Source organism: Syzygium oleosum, unplaced genomic scaffold, assembly GCF_021117445.2.
Source record: "Syzygium oleosum isolate NSW1041296 unplaced genomic scaffold, Sole_v2.1 Sole_v2.02, whole genome shotgun sequence".
NCBI lineage: Eukaryota > Viridiplantae > Streptophyta > Magnoliopsida > Myrtales > Myrtaceae > Syzygium > Syzygium oleosum.
Window position 1 is genome coordinate 4586074 of NW_026607486.1, and position 16047 is coordinate 4602120.

General features: G+C 42.1%; 4 protein-coding genes across 4 annotated transcripts; 1 reads left to right on the forward strand and 3 right to left on the reverse strand.

Annotated features, from left to right (window-relative positions):
- Positions 1-3605: 3605 nt before the first annotated feature.
- Positions 3606-5511, forward strand: LOC115668618 (UPF0496 protein At1g20180-like). Its single transcript, XM_030590047.2, has 2 exons — positions 3606-3792; positions 4220-5511. The coding sequence occupies exons 1-2, from the start codon at positions 3741-3743 to the stop codon at positions 5212-5214; spliced, it is 1047 nt and encodes a 348-aa protein (XP_030445907.2). The 5' UTR covers positions 3606-3740; the 3' UTR covers positions 5215-5511.
- Positions 5512-5814: 303 nt separating this feature from the next.
- On the reverse strand, positions 5815-8287 carry LOC115668628 (uncharacterized). The gene is made up of 6 exons (XM_030590053.2): positions 7950-8287; positions 7804-7852; positions 7558-7684; positions 6623-6693; positions 6459-6531; positions 5815-6315 (listed from the first exon to the last, which is right to left on the reverse strand). Exons 1-6 carry the CDS (start codon positions 8182-8184, stop codon positions 6202-6204), a joined length of 669 nt encoding a protein of 222 aa, XP_030445913.1. The 5' UTR covers positions 8185-8287; the 3' UTR covers positions 5815-6201.
- A 485-nt stretch (positions 8288-8772) lies between these two features.
- LOC115668403 (peroxidase 64-like) lies at positions 8773-10535 on the reverse strand. The gene is made up of 4 exons (XM_030589867.2): positions 10223-10535; positions 9830-10018; positions 9483-9645; positions 8773-9294 (listed from the first exon to the last, which is right to left on the reverse strand). The coding sequence occupies exons 1-4, from the start codon at positions 10427-10429 to the stop codon at positions 8891-8893; spliced, it is 963 nt and encodes a 320-aa protein (XP_030445727.1). The 5' UTR covers positions 10430-10535; the 3' UTR covers positions 8773-8890.
- A 3071-nt stretch (positions 10536-13606) lies between these two features.
- On the reverse strand, positions 13607-15662 carry LOC115668413 (expansin-A11). The gene is made up of 3 exons (XM_030589875.2): positions 15420-15662; positions 14816-15137; positions 13607-14297 (listed from the first exon to the last, which is right to left on the reverse strand). Exons 1-3 carry the CDS (start codon positions 15556-15558, stop codon positions 13991-13993), a joined length of 768 nt encoding a protein of 255 aa, XP_030445735.2. The 5' UTR covers positions 15559-15662; the 3' UTR covers positions 13607-13990.
- Positions 15663-16047: the final 385 nt, after the last annotated feature.

Here is a 16047-nt window from a genome sequence, read left to right on the forward strand (position 1 = left end):
CTTCGCCCTCGTAGGACTAGGTAGACCACAAGTTTTCTTCGACTCACTCACCTACTAAAGGGATCCTGCTTTGTTACCATCTGTCACAGGCCGGCAGTTCCTTGGCCGCGGAATAGCTCGTGCGGCTCCTGACGAGTCATTTACACCAGGCCAACCCTCGTTCTGTTGTTGGAATATCTTCTTTGTATTGGATTGTACCACACCTAGCATAACTTGGACGTTTAGTCTATTGAGCGAGACACACAGAATACTTTAGGTACCACAAGTGGTTTCAGTCTACCATGGCCTCATCAGAAGAACGGCATCATCTCCCGACCAATTTGTGCATGGGAGGTCGATCCCGCCTTCAAAGTTTCTAAGGATATATTCATTGCATACTAGAACTCCTAGCACTAACCGTCCTGACACCACTCACACGACCCAGTTGTGTTCATCCTTTCTGCATCCTCACTCTTCAGCCTTTAACCCCGAGCACCACTCATAATGGTGCGTGAGTACGAGAGAACCACGGTCTGTGACACATGCATGTAGATACCCGTATATTTTATGGGGAAAATTGTCCAAAAAGTCCTAAACTTATTATACGGCGGCCAATTTAATCATAAACCTTTTAATTGTACCAATTTAGTCCTAAACCTTTTGATAACTTGTCAATTTAGTTCTAAACTTTTCGATTGTACCAATTTAGTCTTAAACATGATGATTTTCCAATTTAGTCCTAAACATTTTAACGATTTGTCAATTTAGTCATTCTAGCTAATTTTGGCCAGAAATCGCTGACGTGATGGTCTAGTCAGCACTGATCATCTTATGTGGCACGACCGGTGCTTATGTGGACAATTTTTGCAATGTTTTTAGTTTGTAAATTTTTCTTTTTTTCCTCTTCTTTTCTTTTCTTTATTATTTTTCCCTCCGTTGGCTATTGCTGAGCCTGAGGGTGACGGCAGCCCTTGCTAGTTCAAGTGTGGGCGTCCCTCACCTGAGGTCAATGACCTCTGCCGGCTATCGACAAGACCTGACGATGAATGTGCACGAACTAATTGCGAGGGCTAGAATGAGAGGTTTTCTTCTAGTCTTCCATGACACACACTTTAAAAAATTCTTAAGAAAGGCAAGTTCCTTATGTGAATACCCTTCTTTTGCACCAATGAGGAAAAAAGAAGAAGAAATCCTTGCACCCAAATTCATGGTTCTAATTTGATTTATTTTACAAAATATGAACATTTTTAGGAAATGCTAAAGATACTAAATTATTTATCGATGGTCAATTGATTTGGTAAGATATTACATTACATTAAATCATGTGCCCCATTTTATTCATGTGATATTTCCGTATCATTTAAGAAGAAGTTTTTAATCGAATGGTATATCTAGAATTAATCGTCATTATCTATACCAGGCCATTTCCTTTTCGTTATGTGAAAAGATGTAAAGTAATTGAAGAGGAAGAAGCTCTTCGATTTTTGCAGGCCCAGATGCGGAATGGATAAAAGAAAAAAGAATAAGGAGGGTGTGAATATGGTGGTTTTTCCATTTTCTTCGTCTTTCCCGGGTTATCTTCCCTCTTTTAGTTTGCCTACTCATTTCTTTTTTTTGGTACGTCTCTTTTTTATATTTTTCGGGTTCATGTGGGATCCGCTTGCTTGGCCTTTGAATATGGCATTTGTGTATGGGTTAATACTACGAAAAACCATAAAATGGTACAGCTGTGATAAATTTATCCCAAACTAATTTTTTGACCAAAAAAACCTCAAACTGGTACAACTGTGATAAATTTGCCTTCAGTTTGTTGCCGTTAAATTTTACTGTCAAATTGCTTTGTTAAATGACACGCAGTAGTTGACGGATGTACCCGTTTTATGTTTTACCCTCCGTTTGTTACAGGTGTACCAGTTTATGATTTTTTATAATATTAATCCAATTTAATGAAAACTAACGCAGGGCAAATTTATCACAAATATATCAGTTTGAGATTTTTTATGGTCAAAAAATTAATTTGAGGTAAATTTATCACAAGTGTATCAGTCTGGGATTTTTTGTGGTATTAACCCTCTGTATATTTTCTCGAGAACCCGGTTGGAGAAGAAGTGGAATGGGAATGCATGCATGCATCGGTCGACGTGGGAGGAAAATACATGCAGAAGTTTTGCTAGCTAGAAACGCATGAGCCCACAAAAAGAAATATACAGAAAACGTAGGGAGAGACGTAGACCGATAAATGGATAAGAAAACTTTCCTTTATTAGTCCTCCATGGAGAGGAATACATACATCAAAGTCAAATATTCTTTTTATGGTTTAGTTCGTGGGGGAGCTATCTCGACTCGTCCTGTTCACAATTTCATGTCAAGTTGAATACTAATCCAAATCCGGTAGACTAGCATCTGAACCAAAGAGAAAAAAGTTCTTTCGATCCTTAAAAAGTCATCAACGAATGAGGCGTGATATCGCGATGCTTGATGTTTAACAAAATAATCAGATCACATTCGAGGAAAAAGTCAGAAGCTCGTATCAAACACACCTGTAATATGCAAACCTGAAATTGCACGTAATATTATTTTCACGAAAAGGGAGCAGAAGACAAGAAATTACCCGGTCGTAAGAGGGAATAGAACACCAAACCGATCCCAAACCTTTTTTGTTGAACCGGTCTAAATCGGGGAAGGGCGTGGGCTCATTGCAAACGTGTGGATTCAAAGAATGACGGCGCAGCTGTGACAATCACGAATCGATCAATCCTATTCTCCGAAACTTCCATCTTCTGAGGAACGCGGAAAAGGAGCTGACTTCCATAAGTACCAAATTAATCCAAAAGGCAAAACACAAAAATGGGTCAGAAATGTAACTTCTGTTTTTTGTTTCTATTATTATTATTATTATTATTATTAATTAGAGTTAATATCACGAAAAATCTCAAACTGGTACATCTGTGATAATTTTACCCAAAACTAATTTTTTTACCACAAAAAACCCCAAACTGGTACACATGTGACAAATTTACCCAAATTAATATTTTGACCACTAAAAACCCCAAACTGGTACATTTGTGACAAATTTACCCTCCGTTAGTTTTCGTTAAATTGAATTAATAGCACAAAAAATCACAAATTGGTACACCTGTGACAAATGGAGGGTAAAACATAAAATTGGTACATCGGTTAACTATCGCATGTCATTTAACAAAGTAATTTGACAGTAAAATTTAACGAAAACAAACTGAGAGTAAATTTGTCACAAATGTACCAGTTTGGGATTTTTGGTGGTAAAAAAATTAGTTTTTGATAAAATTGTCATACGTATACCAGTTTGAGGTTTTTCATGGTATTAACCCTTAATATTATGGCGTCATAAACCATTTTTATTTCTTTTTTGGCAGATAAAATCCACCCAACATAGTAATCTCCCTCCCACAAAACATAGGCAGAGGAGGACCCGGACCCATTCAACGTGAGGGGGGTACATTGACGTTGTCGCATGACGAAAAGGCAAACGCTTTCTGGGATTGGCGAGTGGTGTATGATTCCGTGTTCGGGACCGAGTGTTTTTCCATGTATCTTCCTCTTCATTTCTCTCTAACATGATTCAAGAACTGCCTATATATATACGCACACGTAAACCAGAGACCATCGAAAGATTGCTAAAGCCAGATTGCTTAAACATTCCCTTTGAAGATAGATAAGCTCCAAGTCTTTCTCTCTCTCTCTCTCTCTCGCTCTCTCTGCTCTGGCGCATTTTTGCAGGCATGCTTCAGATGCCTCAGCTCAGAAAGATTAGATCTTCCCTTTCGAGTGCAGGTGAGGGTTTTCGTTCTTCTCGTGATCGTTACTCTTTATGCTTAAGGAAATTTTTCACCCCCAAACAGTTTCTTTTGTTCGAGTAAATTTGGTTGTCGAGGATAGTTGTTTCGGTTGTTTACGCCTTCTGCAAACATACCTTGCTTCGATTCTTGATCTTCAGCACGGAACTGATCTTACATCAAACTGACCAAATTTTGACATGAAACAAACGTTATGAACCCAAAGACATAGGCTTGAATGAAACTTTGCAGGTGGATATTTGTGAAAAATACAAAGGGTAAGATTAATTTTATTGAAATGCAGAAGTGGTAGGTAAAAATCCCCCTTATGGAAGGCGTCCAAAATATGAACATGTCAACATAATAATAGTCTACGAATTTTAGCTGACTTGATCACTAAGATGATATAGCTCTCTGAATCTCAGGAAGATACGCAAAGGAACGCGCGAATAGCCTGTGCAGCGATTCAAGCATCAATGAGCAATACATTAGAGCACTCAGGACAGATTCTTATGTGAGAATCTGCAAAATAGTGCAGGACCAGCTCGGAAAACAGAGTACCTTAAAGCTGCCCTCTGCCCCATCTAAGAGCCGGAGCTCCCACTTGCATCTATCCCAGAATCTACTCTCGCCTAGGCAAGAGACACTGACAGATTGGATCAAGACGTTAGATTTGCATCCTCTCATCGTTGACTACTTCGAAGACAGCCTAGAGACGTGCCGAGTGTGCGAACTACTCATCCTAAGTGTCCATCAGACCCGTGCTAATAACCGACGGATCAAAAGGGCGATCAAGCTAACCAAAAAGGTAAATGATGCAACAAGCAATACTGATCATCAATGCCGAATGATATGTGAAGAGCTATCTGCATTTTCGCAACACACGAATCCATTTTACCTAGTCAGCAAGGAAAAAATCCACATCATCTGTCAAGCATTTGCCATGCTGCGTCAGAAATTAAAAGCCAAGCACAAGAAGACGATGAGGAGGGCGAAACTGAAACGAATCGCAATTTCGATTGCAACCAGGCTGATGGGTTGCACACTGGGACTACATAAGAAGAGGACCAAGTCGGTCCAAGGATATCCTAAGATGACCAGGCAAGAGGTACTCGGTGCGCAGCTTGATGAGGCTGGGAGGAGCCTCTTTATTCTGATCAAGCACATAGATACTATGAGCGTAGCGGCAGGAAGCTTATACGACAAGGTCGAGAACATGAAAGAACTTGCCAACATGTGTGTGCAGAGTGGGAAGAGCGAGATGTTAAAGGAGGTGGTGAAGGAATTCAATGATCGCAATACCTGCTTCCTAGAGCAGTTGGAGGAACTGGAAAACCTAGCCTGCCTTTGCCTACATGACATTAATGCATCCAGGAGGTCCATCATGCAAAAAATAATGGCTCCTCAACAAGGTAGATGATAGTGAAATGGCATAAGAAATGACATTGATATTTTTGGCGCAATAAGCTTTTGCGCAAAATGCATCTTCCCTGAATCAGGCAAAATAGCTGCTATCAAGGCTTTGGCAAGGTGCCTGGCTCTGCTTCTTCTTTGAATAAACAAGCATCATTCACTCACAGGAAGTACAGCAGACGTGTATCATAAACATCGAAATACTGTAAATGTAGTAGCTGTTTTAGTTGATATTGTTTATTGTAAATTCCTCATGATTGATCACTAATACAAGCAAATACATCTTCCATATACTATTAAGCCACATTTGGCCTAACTAGTCTTTGGTTAATCTGGTCAGTTCATTGATGGTCAGCAATAAGGGATATAAAAGAACCATCAGGCATCATATTCTGGTTCTCGAGAATCACAATTTAGGCCAAGCAACTTCTTAAAATAAAAATCACTTAAGTACACATCAGTTCATGTTACTCTGCTTAACTTTCTCCTAACGAGGTTGCTCATAAAGCCATCAAGATCTCCATTTAAGCAAAGACTTTGACACCAGAAACTATAATGGGACTTAAATGTCTGCCCAAAAAAGTAAAACAAACTGACCATCCAAGAGTTCCAAAATTGGTTGTTTCCCATTTTCTTTAAAATCAAGAATAACACCGGCTTCCCTAGGAATGTGGGAATAGATGTCAAATTGGAACAACTCTGCAGACTTTCCAGTCTGAAGAATGAGTTGCTATTACTACTTCTGCCTTGATCGGAATTTAAAAAGAAAATGCAATGCCCGCCATCACTTCAACATGGCAAGAGAAACAACAGATATCAATCTCACCACCAAATCCAATGTCTAACCTGGGAGGAACCCCGGTTGTCAAGAATCACATGCTTCAGCAGGTGGAGACTCATTTCCATCTCCAATCACCAATCCCCGTCCTCAAAGTTTCAGTTCACCCATTTTGCCAAGTAACATGTCAATGAAACTTGTCCCATTCTTGATAACTTAGCATTGTTCTTTTAATCTTTTGTATTCTTCGAGCCCCAGCAATGTAGCCTTCACCTTGAGCCAGTCTGCTGGTTTTGGCATGATGATTGCAATGTATCCTTCTCTGTCTGCCTGTTCATTGTCAAAAAGCATCATGTGAATGGAAGTGAAAATCAAACGACACAGTGAAAAGTAAAACAAACAAGACACATCTGAAAGAGAACCCTTATAGATTATTTCAGGTAAAAAGAAAAGGAAGATAAGTTTATCCTTACCGATGAATTGAGCAAGTCAGGCTGCTTGATTAGTCTCTCGTTCACCTCCAGTAGAGACCCTTTAACACAACACCTGTCAAAACCAGGATGTCAACTGGGAGTCTGAACGTCGGGTGTAAATAAAACAGATAGCTTTTGAAGAAGACCGCTAGAAAAGATGTTACCTTACTACATAAGAATCACTCTTGGTGCAAACTTTACACAGCATACTGTTGGATTCCAAGTGCTGGGCGTTCTGGAGGAAAAAGAAGGAGAAAGAGAAAAGCTCAAATGCCACAATTAACAGGACATTGAATTGGCAGAGTCACGTGCAACACAAAGTATCATTTTTTTCTGTACGATGTACCTCTTCATTAGTGCCGAAATAATACAAAAAGGTAGGAAACTATGCCGGACATCTATTCACATCATTATGACCAAAAAAAAAAACTATTCACCTCATATATAACCCGATGAACCCACAAGAAAGAGAAGTGCATAGGCGATATTGCATCAAACCATTCAAAATCATCTGCGTTGCTGTTGCTTTGAAGAACCAAATGCCTATTCAAGAAAAATCTAGAGAATTACAGAATTTTTCATGCGTCTTATTTACCCTGTATTTATCCTATATTTAAAGGAATTCAAATCACAACATGCATAGTAGGCCTGCAAAGTGAAAACAAAGAAACTCCAATTGGACCAGCAGCCAGATAGGGGAGAGAGAGAGAGAGAGAGAGAGAGAGAGAGAGAGAGAGAGAGAGAGAGAGATGCTATGTTTCTCACAGGTATCAACTGCAAATTAGTTTCTTTTTCAGCAGAGCAACTCATAAATATATGATTGAGTCATCATACTCTCTTAAGGAAACAGAAGTACCAAAATTCACCTATTTCCAAGATGATTGGCCAATTTTTTTTTTCCCTCTTGGTAGATACATCAGTCAGCTTCTTCAACAGAATGATGCCATGGAATCACACGAGACCGAACTATATGCTCAAAGATTACATAACAATTAACCTATTGAGAGTCCCCAATCAAACTGTTTGGATATTGGACTATAACACTCTACACTATCAACAGCACAATTAAGTGAAATGCACAGGATCTAAAGAAAAGCACCTTCTTTCGCTTCCCAGTGACCTTAATGGCGCTGCGATCGGACTTGCCCACATTGAAGTCGACCCCCGTCACACCTCCTTCATCTCTAAACGCCACATGAGTCGGAGCCAGGCCTACCACGCACAGACTTTCATACACCAAAGCAAGAATCGCACAGAAGTTAATAAACCGCTCTCTTGAATTCACCTTTCAGCATTCAACACGTAACCAAGATACTCAAAAGATAAACAAGTTTCGGAATTTCACCCATTGGGATGTCGGTAAACGTACTGATCATGCCCCGGCTTCATAAAATCTGACACAGAACAACGGATTTCAAAACCCAAAACGTGATCGATGCTCCTAATATCTCAATCTCAAGGTAATCTCAATTTCGGAAATGGGATTTGAACCTGGAGCGAAGTAGGCGACGAAATTGGACTCGACGGCGGAGGGAGGGGCGAGAGGGAGATCACGCACGTCAGGCATTAGAAGCCCACGCAACTCCTCGTCTTCTTCGTCGCCGTCGCCGTCCACCTTGCGAGCTCCTTTGAGCTCTGCTGAACTGCCGTTGCTCTGCGCGGCATCAGAGTCCGTGCTTATGGACGACGGCGGCGCGCTCCGGTCGGTCATCGGAACCTGAAGCATCGACACGCTTCTCGTTCTCGGCCGCTGGAGAATCAGAGCGAGAGCGTTCCGATTCCGGTTCGAGCTCAACCGGAGTTTCGGTCGCGGCACGTACGTGTGACGGCGGTTCTTCGACTTTTCCGGGGGTAATCATATCATGGTACGAGTGAGTAAATGGGTCGGATCCGGGCCGAGAGGATCCGAACGCGAGGCCCACGGGTCGTACAGTAATTATTTGATTTTTTTTAGGGAGATTAAGACGTACTCCATATAAAAGCACATGACACCAGGGAAGATATTATTTTCCACGTGTCTGGGTGGGTGCGTTAGGAATATAATTTTGAAAGTGCAATTACACGATTTTCCTGTATTACCAACATGAGATCGCGGACAAACATTTAAATTCTCACCGGCGAAAAAACTCTCATTTTTAAAGGATTTAAAATTCATCACGAAAATATAATTGGGTCCTAAATCTTCAATTAAATCTTAAAACTTGACAAATTAGTGCAATCAAATTCTTCATTTAACTCCGTTTAAATTGGCTAACAAATTAGCCAAGAATATTTACTTTATGATTTTTCTCACTAATAAATTTGATCTGAATAAAAAGAGAAAGAATTGTTGCCATTCACTATCAAACCAGCCAAAGAAACAAAAAAAACCAAAGAGAGAAAAATGAAATCACGATTTCGCCACACAAACACAAATCACCCTGTCTGCAAAATCAATTGACTGCTCTGCAATTGAGCCTAATCTCTTGGCCGCCGCCGCCGCCACTCAAGCTGCTCATCTTGATCATGGAGTTCACGAACGCCTTCTCGAACTCCTCCCTGCTCTCGGCGAACTTGGAGACCAGCGCTTTCGTCTTCGGGACGGTGAGCAGCGCCTGATCCGAAGTGAAGATGCTCTTCCCTTGCAGGAGCATCTTGTAGTACACGTTGTCGAACTTTGTCGTCGTCGAGTCCAGCGTGGACCCCGCGCCCTTCGCCTTGTTGTGCGCCGGGCACACCTTCCGCAGCTGTGCCGCGAAGGACGGGTGCAACGACGGGTCGACGTCGTTCAGGGCGTTGAAGCTGTGGATTCGGTTTTGGAACGACGAGCAATGGGCGAAACCGAGGGTGTGGCCACCTATACATGGACGCCATGTATCAATACTTCATCCAAGAAAGAGTATGCAATGATGTTTCCGCTGAGTACTGACTCATGTGTTTCAAACCCTTCGAAGAATGCACGAGTTTATGCACGCATACGCACATACGAGTGATGAATACGGAGCGATCGTGTGTATACATACGAACGGTCGCGAAAAATTGTACCGGAGAGAGCCACCAAGTCTTCCATGGAAAGGCCTCTTTGAGAGAAGCTTTGTTGTAGCTGAGAGATGTTGAAAATTGGAGCTGGTAATTGCCTTGTATCAGTTGCTTTTGATATCCTCCCATCTTTTCTTCCTTTTGGCACATCCCAATGTGGTCCTCCAGACTGTAGAGATTCAGGAAAAATCGTGCTGAATTATTAGAAATGATAGCGAGATAGCATCACGAATCGAATTACGTGCGAGTTCATTTTTACGATGTATACTGCGGGGCATGTCGATAAACACGCAGGCGAATATAAATTATAGTGTACTTTCTAAAGAAGAGTGTATATGCAAAACGTAAAGCACCAGAGCAACGGCATCCCGAGCGGCCAAAGCCAAAATGTCGGCGCAAGAGACGACCCCGGGACACAGAGCTTCCGCTGCTTCCTTCGCATGGTCGATCACATAGAATGCGTGCAACGAGATGTTTGGCGGCCCGTCTTTTTCGGCCGTGTTCTTTGCCGTCGAGTTCAAGAGCACGGAACCATCACATCCCTGGAAATAATATCAGGCTTTAGTCCCATTTTATGAATGCTCTATAAATTCAAACTTGAGTTATTCTGTGTCGTTTAGTTTGAGTCATTCTGTAGAAGAAGTCATTTTTTCTTTCTCTTTCGTAGTGGAACTACCAAGAAGTGAAGATATATACAGCTAGCCCCACCTCACGAAAAACAAAACGTAGGATTAATAAGTAATTACTCTAATGAAGCAGTCGTGGAAGTGCATGCGAAGCAAAGCAGCAGGAACGGTGTTGTCATTCTTCATCGCTTTCTTCACCGCCTTCCTCACCGAATGCTCGAGCTTCGGGCACGTCTGGTCATAGTAATCCAAGCTCAGCGCGCTCACTCTACTCGCGACGAACGCCAGCAAAACAGCAGAACCGAGGGCAACCACAGTGGCTTGCATCGTTCGTTCGAAGCGTTCGAACTCTTCTGTTCTTCTGTTTGATGGTGGTGAGCTGATATAAGTGCTGATCAAAATGCTTAATGCTTTGTGTGCAGATTCAGAGAAAGTGAAGATGGGTTATTTATAATAGCGAAGAAAGACGGAGAGCTACAGGAGTCGTTACCGAAAAGACGGATAGAATGGCGGGGGTTAGTGAGATTTGGTGATTAAGAAGCCTGTCTATTCTTTGGTGGAGTTGTGGTCTCGACGCAAAGCTCGCAAGGCAGGACAACCTGTGATGTCGCACTATGTCGTATAACATATGGCCTCTTTGAGCAAGGTCGTCAACCACCCTTTTCGCTTTTCGACTAACCGGAATGTTCTCATCAACGACCTCCTCCTAACCTTAACTCTTTCTATGTTGCTTCTTTTTCGTTCCGTGGAACGTTGAAATACCCCGCATCGCCTCTCTACAATACATACGATCTCCTCCTCGTATTGCCTTAAACTTTTGCATTGAATTTCTGACATGAAGAAGTAGGAGTAAGCATTGATCCAGGATTGACTCTGGACCAACCATAGATCGGCCCAACCCGGCTGATCCTAGTCCGATTCTCAGGGGGATTGGGTCGGTCCCTAATCCTAGGGCCGCTGGAACCGGTGCTACGTGGATTGGTCCTTGGTCCTGAGGTTTTAGGGATGGTTTAACTCGGATCAACCCTGTAAATTTTTTTCTTCTAAACCCTATGAAAATAACCTAAAGTGTCGAATCCCTCCTCTTCTATCGCCCTTTTCCTCTCCCTCTCTCGGAGTCTCACTCTCTCTCTCTCTCTCTCCATCAATCTCAGATTCTTCTCGATCTCTCAGTGGCTCGATCTTTCTCTCTCTCTCACTCTAGCGATGACTCTCTCTCTCTCTCTCTCCCTGCTTGTTTATTCTTCACCAATGCCGATTATCAGCAACGAGACTCTAGGATTTCAACAATTTAGATGGATCATTGTTTGCAATCAACATCTACATCTCTAAGGTAACTACCTCCATACTCGATTCTAAGAGAACTGACCCCAAGAATCTTAACTTAAATGGCCATATGCATTTTGCATCTTTGTCGACAATCATGGTGACAATTTATTTTTGTTAATGTTACTTAAATATGAATACCATTAACTTGAACAGACATGTTATCATTTGAAAAAACAATAACAAAACGGGGCTTGTAACTTGGTCCCTGTCAGAATTTGTAATATAAGAATCTCCCTTCAAATGCTCGAAACAAATATAATAAATTTGTGAATCCAATCGTGTGGCATTATGGGTCCTCGATTCAACTCACACAAGTGATTTGACAATTTCAGCATGCAACTCTGACTTTAGCAGAGTTAAAGATTCGTTCAAGAATAAGAAATGCCACGTATTATTGATTGTTAAGTAAAACATGAACAGAAATTTTAACGAGTACGTTTATCTTTTCAAGGAATACAAAAGATGAAATAAAAAGAGAATTGATTGGTCCCTAGTTGACTTCGGAATCAAACCCACGGGATCGGTCTAGTCCTCGGTCCCAGGCTCAACAGGGTCAGTCCTTGGTCCCAAAAATTGGGTACCAGCACTTTACGAGGTGGTCCCTGGATTAAGCATTGGACCGGCCCAACCCGGACCATACTCACCCCTAACATGAAACGCGGTATGCCAATGGATCTAATTTCTAGGGTCATTGAAAATTCGATCGAGTAATTGACGGAATGCCGGTCCACTGTCCTTAGCCCATCGGAACTCGGCCAACCTTCATATATCTTCCGGTTAGAATTTAAAGAATGTCGCTTTGGATTTGCACGAGGAGAGTGGCACAACGACAAGGGCAAGTCACCTACGTGCATCACGACTCGTCGTTTGGCTTTTGTCCAAAGGAATATTAGGTAAATACGACATTCAAAAGAGGGGGAAGTTTGTTAGCAAAAGTGGTCACCCCACAAAATTCGGATGAATGATGTTTGGTCGGACAGGAATAGAGGAGTTCAACCAATGAAGTTGTCATATCCTAATCTCATAACTAATTCCCGAAGGAAAGTACAGCTATTTAGGAACGTACCACATATTGCTTCATGGACTCCAGTCCTCCTTGCACGAACGTCATCTTTTGATCGGTCCCAAGTTAGATCCATCGTCGGAAGAAAGTTATCAAAAAACTATTATATTTGTGCCGATCCAAAACTTTTTAATTTGACTAATTTAGTCTTAAGCCTTTTGATGATTTATCTATTTAGTCTTTCCGGCCAATTTTAATCGGAAATCCGGCAATGCCATGTAGAACAGTCGGGCTGACGTTGATAACTTTTATAATTTTTTTATTTTTCTTTCCATCTTTTCGTCTTTTGTTTTACGAAATCCAGCGAGGGCCTGCCGACCCTAGGCGAGGGCTGCGAAGCCCTCACTCGCAGCCAGCAAGGGCTTTGCAACCCTTGCAGGGCTTAGAAGGAAAAAAGAAAAAAAAAAAAAGAAGGAAAGAATAAATAAATAAAATTTAAAATTATGAGTTTTTTAAAAAATTTGTCCATGTGAGTGCCGGTTATGACACGTTGGATGGCTAGTGTCCGCGTCGGGATTTCCGGTCAAAATTGGATGGAATGACTAAATTGATAAATCATCAAAATCTTTAAGACTAAATTGACATAATTAAAGATTTATGATTGAATTAACACAAACGCAATAAGTTTAAGGCTTTTTCAATAATTTCCCCCAAAATTCTGGGTCTCCAAGAAAAGTTGGGCGGTAGCCTTATGAAACATCTTTCCATACCTGACGAGCTCAGCCCTATACATTGTTATCAATGGATCGGGCTGAGCCCATCAAGAAAAATGTTTGACCAGAAATTCTCCCATGAAAATTTTACAATTTCTAATTTTTTTCCTCAAGAACAATTTCTAATTTTCTTTTCGTTAATCGGAGAGATTTGGACAAGAGATAGGTCCGTCGCACCAATGACCGAGACGAGGAGTTCTGGACTTGTCACTCACTTGCTGGGAGGGCTTTTTCCGTATAATTGTGATGACACGACGATACGATACGAATCATCACATAATCATAAGATAAAGATTTCGGTAAAGGTTGACATGAGGGGTGGGAAAAACTATTGGAATTTCCCAAAAATCGAGTCGGCCGATCTTCCTTCCGTCGCAAGCAAGCTTGTACAAAGTGAACTTACATTATTCCAAACGAGCAAGCTACTATTTCATTGTGCTTTTTATTGATTTCTGCATTAATAATCCAACGAATCAGAGTAAAACTCCAGGCTGCATAAAATCGTCCCTCAGCAATTTCCATCTTCCATATGATATTGTGTGCTTTCTTTAGAGCTCAAAAAAAAAAAAAAAGAAGAAACAAGAGCAACGGCTAAATTCACTAATTTGATCTCTCAGTCTCATCTCCGCATAGATTTGAAGCTAAGCACTTCTCCTCCAAGCCATGGCGGGCTGCTTCAGCAAAGCATTGAAAGCAACAAGCACGCCTCTGCCAACAAGTGAACCCGACTTCCTGAAACTTTCAGGGTTTCCCGCTCACACGGCCACACCCTTCTTCACTGAATCAAAACTGCACAGAGCTCGAAAATGTTTGGCCGAAAGCCCAGTTCGACGGCACGATGTCTTCGAAGACCCGAGTCTCTCCGTCGGTAGTGGTGACCCTGAAAGATAGGGACTGGCCGTTTAGATAGGAATTGGACTGCCAATTGGCCCCCCAGTTCCTGGACATCGCCATCCAGCCCGCTCTCGTCCCTTTGATCGAAACAGATTGGATCGATCCACTTCCGGCGACGTTGGTGATGAGGACGAGCTCGAAGTAGTCCCGACCGTTGATGGTGAATCTCACACCCCCGTGCTTCTTGCAGGGGACCCTGCAAGATTTATAGCTCTAAAGCATGAGTTATATAGAAAAGATGAAAGTGGCAAATTCAAGTTTCATCTCGAACTACTTAAAAATCTTGAAGAATGTGGAGATGTGTGAGTTTGAGCTATTTTACATAAGCTGTCGCAATGGTTTAGTAGAATTATGACTATGCGGTGCACCAGTCAATTCCCAGAAATCATGATTTCGTTTTCATCCTTGTTAGGACTATAATTTTGTCTATTACCAAGAGAGGCTGCCTTTCAGTGGCTTTGAAGTTCATTAATTGGACTGATTAACATCTGTATTCTCTTACCATACCATACTAATTTCGTAAAGAATTAGCACTAATTCCTTATCAGATAAGTTTATATCGTGTGATTCATAAAGAGTGATCAGTCATCAGCGATTGTGTTTCCTACTGAATATGCATCACTAGTGCTTGTAATTTCATCAAGGCCAACCAGGGTTACGGTGGTTTATCTTAGATTCCGACTCGAAGACTAGAGAGCAGCAAGAAGAACATGCCTTTGGAACAAGACGGGGACGATCCCGCCCCTGTAGATGCCGATCTTTTCCCACGCGGGCTCAGCCATGTCGAAATGTTGGAGGGGAGGGTTACACCAGCCACCATTATTGCTCGGAAGAGCAAAGTTTGGAGGGCAAAAGTTGGTCGCAGTGACGGTCACGGACACTCCCTTCCTGCACCACTGGGTGTCTGCATTGTGGTCACATATGATTTTGTAGCACTGTCCACACGAAGCACCGTCATTGAACAGAGCAGTGCTCAGAGCAGCTGTTCTAGTTCCATACCCAGCCGAATACAAATCCCCATATCCACATGCTCCTCCTGCAAACCAAAACACAAATGAGAAACTGTGTACCAAGAAGCCCCAAACTACCAGCCCGCCAAGCCAACACAATATTGTCCGTGCCCACAAGGCTTTAAAGTGGGTCGCCCAAGTCTAACGCGAGACGAGGCTTATCCACCGCCGCGACAGCCCAAAAGCAAGCGACGTGAGATCAGAGACAAATCCGACGTCCAAGGGGATCTTCCGGATTATCTATGTATCCAGAGAACTACATTCTTCTAATTCTTGAAGCATGAAAGGCAAAATGAAGGGTGAATTACCCATAGTTCCTGAAGCATCACTCCCTCCATAGAAGGTGGCATGGGCTTTAGTCCACCCTGAGGGAGAGAAGGCATTGACAGCCACGGCAAGGTAAGAGCACGCGAGAAGAGTCGCTACTGCGAAAGCGGGTTTCGCCATTTCTCGATTGCCCAAGATGGGAAGAAACAGAGAAGAGGAGGGAGGTACGAGCAGAGCAAGGAAATGGGCAATGAGGGATTCCTAGGAACCAAGAGCAGCTACTATAAATAGGAAAGTCTTGCACATCAGTGGAAAAACCAAACATGTGATCCCAACATGAAGAGAGAGAGGGCATTAATAAAGACTTGCCATTAATTGAACTGTGTCTCCCTGCAGGTCTGATGATTTCTGATTGTCGTTCAATCATTCCCACGTTCTCGTTACCCATCGGCACCAAAATCCACATGCATCTTCCCCCAAGAAGAGCCGTGAACAAATCAAAAGTGCCACTGGGCCAATTGTTCTTGTTTTTTTCCGGAGTCCCTCTTGCTACTACAATGAGTTTTGTTTTTAGGTATTGAATTTTTAAAGTCTAACCACATAGTAAAGCGTTTGGTTCAAACACGATAAATTTTATATTCAAATCATGACATCTCTCGCTCGAATTAA

What these genes read in the sequence shown, in the direction of transcription:
- LOC115668413 (XM_030589875.2), bottom strand. Translation starts at nt 15,558, where the DNA reads ATGGCGAAACCCGCTTTCGCAGTAGCGACTCTTCTCGCGTGCTCTTAC. An exon ending in TGATGCTTCAGGAACTATGG is followed by an intron (nt 15,138 to 15,419) that starts GTAATTCACCCT and finishes TTTGGTTTGCAG; the next exon opens with GAGGAGCATGTGGATATGGG. An exon ending in GTCCCCGTCTTGTTCCAAAG is followed by an intron (nt 14,298 to 14,815) that starts GCATGTTCTTCT and finishes TAAATCTTGCAG; the next exon opens with GGTCCCCTGCAAGAAGCACG.
- LOC115668618 (XM_030590047.2), top strand. Translation starts at nt 3,741, where the DNA reads ATGCTTCAGATGCCTCAGCTCAGAAAGATTAGATCTTCCCTTTCGAGT. An exon ending in ATCTTCCCTTTCGAGTGCAG is followed by an intron (nt 3,793 to 4,219) that starts GTGAGGGTTTTC and finishes TCTGAATCTCAG; the next exon opens with GAAGATACGCAAAGGAACGC.
- LOC115668628 (XM_030590053.2), bottom strand. Translation starts at nt 8,184, where the DNA reads ATGCTTCAGGTTCCGATGACCGACCGGAGCGCGCCGCCGTCGTCCATA. An exon ending in CGTCGCCTACTTCGCTCCAG is followed by an intron (nt 7,853 to 7,949) that starts GTTCAAATCCCA and finishes GTTCTGTGTCAG; the next exon opens with ATTTTATGAAGCCGGGGCAT. An exon ending in AGTGATTCTTATGTAGTAAG is followed by an intron (nt 6,532 to 6,622) that starts GTAACATCTTTT and finishes TGGTTTTGACAG; the next exon opens with GTGTTGTGTTAAAGGGTCTC.
- LOC115668403 (XM_030589867.2), bottom strand. Translation starts at nt 10,429, where the DNA reads ATGCAAGCCACTGTGGTTGCCCTCGGTTCTGCTGTTTTGCTGGCGTTC. An exon ending in TCCACGACTGCTTCATTAGA is followed by an intron (nt 10,019 to 10,222) that starts GTAATTACTTAT and finishes TATTATTTCCAG; the next exon opens with GGATGTGATGGTTCCGTGCT. An exon ending in CTCGGGATGCCGTTGCTCTG is followed by an intron (nt 9,646 to 9,829) that starts GTGCTTTACGTT and finishes GAATCTCTACAG; the next exon opens with TCTGGAGGACCACATTGGGA.